The following is a 6,000-nucleotide window of genomic DNA, read 5'->3' on the forward strand; positions in this document are numbered from 1 at the left end:
GTCTACCTTCTGGGACACTGTGCAGCCATTGGGAGATTAAGTCTGTGTTGCTGAAGAGGTTGAAGTGAGGGACCTTCCATGGACCAAAATCCTGGCGTTCATTAGGGCGTCCGGTAGGTTCGAGGAGGCAGAGGGTGGACAGGTGATGGGACGGTGGGGCAGGCAAAAAGGGCCCACATGTGGCCTACTTGCCAGGCTGAGGCCAACCTACTGCTACTACTATACTCCTAGCCATATAAATGACACTTAATATTATAGAGTAACGTCACATACGTTGTTACTTATATGACGTTTGAAGAAAAGACATTTTTTATGATTTATTTTAATAAAAATTTTCAAATTTTTTTTTTGTTTTTCTATTTTTGCAATTTGTGTCAAATTTGGCATTGTCAAAAGTATCATTTTTTTTCTCAAAAAGAAATATATGATATTTTAAATATATTTTTTAATACATCTAACAGTATCAACTACCACATATTTTTTTAATAAATTAAGAAAAATCATGCAGTAAGGGGTTAATAGAAGAACACATACCTTATGATTGATTCCAAAATAGTAAATTTTGTTTTCGCTGGTACGAAGTGGTATAATAGTTTGCTTTTCATTATCTGCTAGTACCTTTTCCCATTCTGAAAAATAAGTTAAATATAATTTTCTTTTACAAAAAAGTATTAGATAAAAAATCCCACAGCTGCACAAACTTCGCACACCGAAATTTTAACGTACTCACATCATAACACTGGCTGTAATTTTAATGAAGAAATTTATAAATATTTACTTACTGTCACCACAATGACCACCAAGCGCATTTTGTACAGATGTCGATGTACAAATGAAGAAAATCAAAAAGAGTCGAAGATGCATCGTGTGTGTCAACTGAAATAGGTCCATTATTAATTAATGATATTGTGGAAAACAGCTACTCTGCAGACTGCAACACTATCAAACATTGAATGTAAACAATAGAATCACCATCTCGGCTTCGAACTTAATAGTTTTCATCGGTATACCGAGGCAAGCGACAAATGATCCAGCTATTCCAGTGTCTTATGTTCAGAAAATTTCTTCCGAATGTAATAATTCCGAAACCATTTTTAATAATACAGTGTTAAAATTATCACGCTTGAGTTAGGATATTTATTCTGAAACACTTACTACTTATGTGTTTTGCATGTATTTTCATTCTACAACAAGGTACAGAATGTATATTCCGTAATCGAATTAAAAGACTAGGTTTCCATGGATTCCAAAACTGTCAGTGTCAAATATAAATGACGGCGTCGTAATAATTATTTTCAGTTTTAATGTAAATAAAATAATATGTGCATCGAGTGATTCAGATATAGAATTTGATAATGCCTACCTGAAATTACAAATTATGTAAATAATACTAGGTGTTAGAAGTTTGACTGCCTTAATTTCAACAGACGGCAGAATACATTAAAATAAACAAAAAAACTTTATAGGTATGACATGGGTCCTAAACTCAACCATTTCCGAGAAAAAAATCATCAAAATCTCCAAATTGATCTACAAAAGTTCGATTAATTAATATTCACATAACTGCGTGCATGGAATACCATAAAATACTATGTTTATCACTTTTTTGAATTTCTTTATGCTTAATTCTAAAAAATAATTAGCGTTGTAATAAATTTAAAATTCGATAAAATTCATATCGAGCAATGTGACAACGGCGCATTGCATTACGCAGTTCAGTTAGTATCTGAGTGTTTTTTGCGTACCACTATTTCCTTTTCTTGAGGTGCTTTCCAGTGAATGCGCGAAAATTGGATTCGAAGGTGTCGTGCGTGTATCGAAAATGGTGATGGACATTTTCAGCATATGTTGTAGTTTGTTTTGTACTCGTGCGTTTAAAAATTACTTAATTTTGCTTTTGGTAAGTATCTAAGTTATTTTTAATACGTATGATTATTTGGACGACGTGAATTTTTGGGTACTTTAATTACATATTTTTCAAATTTATAATTTGACTAAAAGTCAAGTTCCTGTTTTAAGAGATTCATAATTGCTAAAATTCGAGTAAAATTTAAACACAACACAATCTTCGTACAGTTGGCGCCATCCAAATGTGAACGGATTTTGGTTGTTATGGAAATTTAATCTGGATTTTATCGTAGTACATCAGACTTTTTTTAGTGGCGTAGCACAGAGGGGGTATTGATAGAATTTTATTTTCAGTGTCTCTTATAGTACTTAATAATTAAAAAGACGACACAAATAATATAAAGGAGATTAACGAAATAAATCTTACTTACATATTAGCGGAAGAAAGTTAATAATAATAATTTTATCAATTTTAGTAGATATATTTTAAAGTATAACAATTATTAAAAAAACCAGTAAATAAAAAGTAAAAAACCTTATTTCAAAATTAACAACAAATCTAGGGCTATAGAAGAAAATTATATTTGAGCACTATTAGAAGATTGGAACGTCGAGGAACACTACGTTGTTCCAGAATTCATTTCCTTGATGTAGCAGTTCATTTGAAAACTGGACTCTTCTTTGTTTATGCTCAGCGATTAGGAATACTTTGTGACCAGCAGTGCAATTTTTCAGGCCAGATTGTTTTAGACGTCTTTGTGCTGTTCTGAGACACCCTGGAAATAATGTTTCTTCTCGCGCTTTCACAGCGGTTTCGAAAGGATTCTGATGGATAAATTCGGCCAAAGCGTTATCTTCCGCGTCATTGGAAACCTTCCCGACACCTTGCCTGATAGGTCTTTGTAATCTTTGTTCTTCTTGCCAGCGTTTTTTAATATAAAATATACAGCTCTTACTGACATTTAAATCAGCAGCCACTTCACTCAAAGACCAATTATCTTCTAATTTAGCTATAGCCCTTGCTCTTTGCGCCTCAGTTAAATGCCCCGGCATATTTCACGTTACTTGTTTAGGTTTCACTACGTTTGCTCTAAGTGACATATATATTTGACAATTATTGAATTTTACGACGACTATGATTTAAAGTTTAAATTACACGATACAATATTGCCGTTCACATTTGGGTGGCGCCGACTGTACTCCAAAATCGATACATTTTATTTTATTTATTTAAAAACTGGAAAACAGTTGTCTTGAAATTTACTAAATGTTTCACAATAATAGTTGTTTACATTTTTTCCGTAGGACAAGTCTGTCGCGTGCACACGTGGTATGCACTGTATAGCGTTAGGTCAAGCGCTGTTGCCACGTTGTGATGAAACTCTCCAATATTAATACTCGTACTTTCAAAACTGTTAATCTTACGCTCCTGTAATATTCAACTTTTTTGTTCATTTATGATTATCTCATGCTGCAGTAATGGCAGTCAAACTACTTACACTCTGTATAAGCGAGAATATGCTGCCGCAAAAATCGAGACATGAATATGAAAAATAGTATGCACTGTTAAGGGATTGGCAACAAGAAAAGAAAACAGACTCCTTTTCCGGAAATGTTTTCATTGTATTTTCTGGTGATTAAAAAAATATTCTCGACTCTATGGAAATTATATTCAATCCTAAAAGCAACGATAAATGTGAAACACGATATCGATATTTCAAGATGCAAAAAATTAAAAACTTTGTTAAAACTCTCTTCTAAAAAGTATGTAGCTAAGAAATCGAAGATTTTTACAGAAGAAAATGTTAGGCAATTCTTAGAAGATGCTCCGGATGAAAAATATTTAACTACAAAGGTAATAAAAATCAAAATTTAAATATCAATTTTAATAAAATGTAGTTTTTATTTTTAGGTCGCCCTTGTCATTAGTGTTTTGGGGGCTTGTCGTAAGAATGAGCTTTATAAAATTCCCGATATTAAAGATTTGGAAGCCGCAATACTAATTGCAATTCTTAATACAAAAACTAAAAAACTAAGATAGTATACAATGTTTATAACATTATAGAAAAAAACTGGGCTTTGAGACCTTATAATGTTCCTTGAAATAATTTTTTATTAATTTTCAAAAAAAATAAATGTACACGACACGTAATTGGGATAAATAAACTGGGCAATATACCTAAACAAATTGTCACATTTTGAATTTAGACAACCCACAAGAGTATACCGGCCACTGTTTCCGCCGTACCTCAGCGACTACGTTGGTAGATGTAGGTGCTCATATTAAACATTAAAAAGGCATGGGGATTGAAAGGCTTCTGAAGTAGCAGAAGGATACATAGAAAATTCTCTACAAAATCGAATAAATATAGCAAATCAATTAGTTTCTTTGATTACTGAATCTAATTCGTTAGTAACCGTTCCCTCAACCTCCTCCAATCTTCCTGCTACACGACTGTTAAGTCTGCCACTACAAATCAAATTGTTTTGAAAAATATTATAGAAAATATTTCTAGTGCACCAGTTTTTAATTTTAGTAACTGTACCAACACTATAAATATAAATATTATTACAGTGTAATACACATGTCTCAATAAATAACTTATTTTGTTCAGGTTTGTTTTTGATTCATACATTTTGGTCGTGGAGAAAATATGGTCTGTTACTCGGTTAGAAGGAAAAAATTCGATACTTGTGGTTCCACTCTTATCGATTTTTTTCATTCTAATCTTGTTACAGAATATACTACTGTTCCATATCTTCCATTTATATGCTTTGTACGATTTAAAGGCAATGCCAGTACTCGTGTAGGTATCGCTACCACTTTTCGACATAGCAACTGAAGTAACTATATTTACAGAACGAGCCCAATATACTAAGAACTAGTATACAAAATTTTATCCAAATTGAGCACTAAAACGTGTTATTTATGAATCATACATACGTACAGTATACAGATGCAACGCAAAATAAATACGGATTAAAATTTGAGAGAATATGTTGTGCTTACTAATCACGAAAGCAAAACAGAATTAACGTGATAAATATAGGTACAGTAAAATAATTTTAAATTAAGTGACTAAATAATAGAACATATTTAACTTGATAAAAAACTTTACTTACAAAAAACCTAAGATACTTTTGTGAATTATTTTTTAATATCTATGTTTCAAAAAGTGTTTCAAGTTTGGAAACGATATCCACCGCTAACAAATTTTTATAGAATTAGAAGTACCCAACATAAAGAATATATTAATATAGCTTCAATAAATATTATTAAATAAATAAAAAACTATTTAAGAAACAAAAAACTAAAGTTTATGTAAACACAGGTAGATACGTACCTCTTGAAGCACACAACGAACGATGCACCTCTGGCTTCCTCAAATTATATATTACCTGTAGGCCTAATTAAGTGGATACATAAAACCCACATGATTTTTATATCTATATATTATTAAATATAAAACAATGGACCATTTTAATTGAATATAAATCATCATGATTGATTTTCTTTTGTATAGATTTTATATTTTCTTTGAACTGATAACTATTTTTTAATGTGCTCATTTATTGTAGCATATTTTATGAATTGAGAAATTAATTTTTATTTAGTTGTGTTCTTTTAGTACCTAAGTACCTACAAATTTTGTTAAAAAATAAATATATTAACATGAAGAGATCGATTAATCGACAGTAAATAGAGTAAAAACACGAATAACTAATAATACGTATTGTAGCTGCTATTTAAATTCATCGAAAATTGATTGAATTGATTATGTCTTAAAAATTAGGGTACTAAGGAACTACAACGTTGATGGGTTTTTGTTGCATGAATCGTTCAAATGGTTATTCAGAAAGAAAAAACTGCGGAGTGCTATTAAATTAGAGGGTGGAAATTGGAGACAGGGTGAAAATGCAACCCTTACGGTTTTTTGAGTATATCTCGAAAATGAAGCAAAATTTGAGGGTATTGCATAGGAAAAATTTTGTAGATAATGACATTTTATATCGAAATAGCTTATTTAAAAAATTTTAAAAAATTTATTTACTGCAAAATATATTAAAAACAATTTAACAAAAAAATTTAAAAAAAAATAAATTTTTTGTTTTTTTTTCTTTTATGCAAATAACTTTTGTCTGAGCAGAGAT

General features: G+C 30.9%; 1 protein-coding gene across 4 annotated transcripts in view; it reads right to left on the reverse strand.

Moving 5' to 3' along the window:
* Positions 1-5,266, reverse strand: part of LOC108912373 — a 32,620-nt gene extending 27,354 nt beyond the window's left edge. For all 4 annotated transcript variants that reach the window (XM_018717572.2, XM_018717573.1, XM_018717571.1 and 1 more), the window contains exons 1-3: positions 5,193-5,266; positions 783-876; positions 535-629 (exon numbers count right to left, since the gene is read on the reverse strand). In XM_018717572.2, coding sequence (XP_018573088.1) covers positions 535-629; positions 783-864 — 177 coding nt within the window. In that variant the 5' untranslated portion in view covers positions 865-876; positions 5,193-5,266. The remainder of the gene's footprint in view (positions 1-534; positions 630-782; positions 877-5,192) is intronic.
* Positions 5,267-6,000: the final 734 nt, after the last annotated feature.

This window comes from Anoplophora glabripennis, unplaced genomic scaffold, assembly GCF_000390285.2.
Source record: "Anoplophora glabripennis isolate ALB-LARVAE unplaced genomic scaffold, Agla_2.0 scaffold454, whole genome shotgun sequence".
In the NCBI taxonomy this organism is placed as follows: Eukaryota; Metazoa; Arthropoda; class Insecta; order Coleoptera; family Cerambycidae; genus Anoplophora; species Anoplophora glabripennis.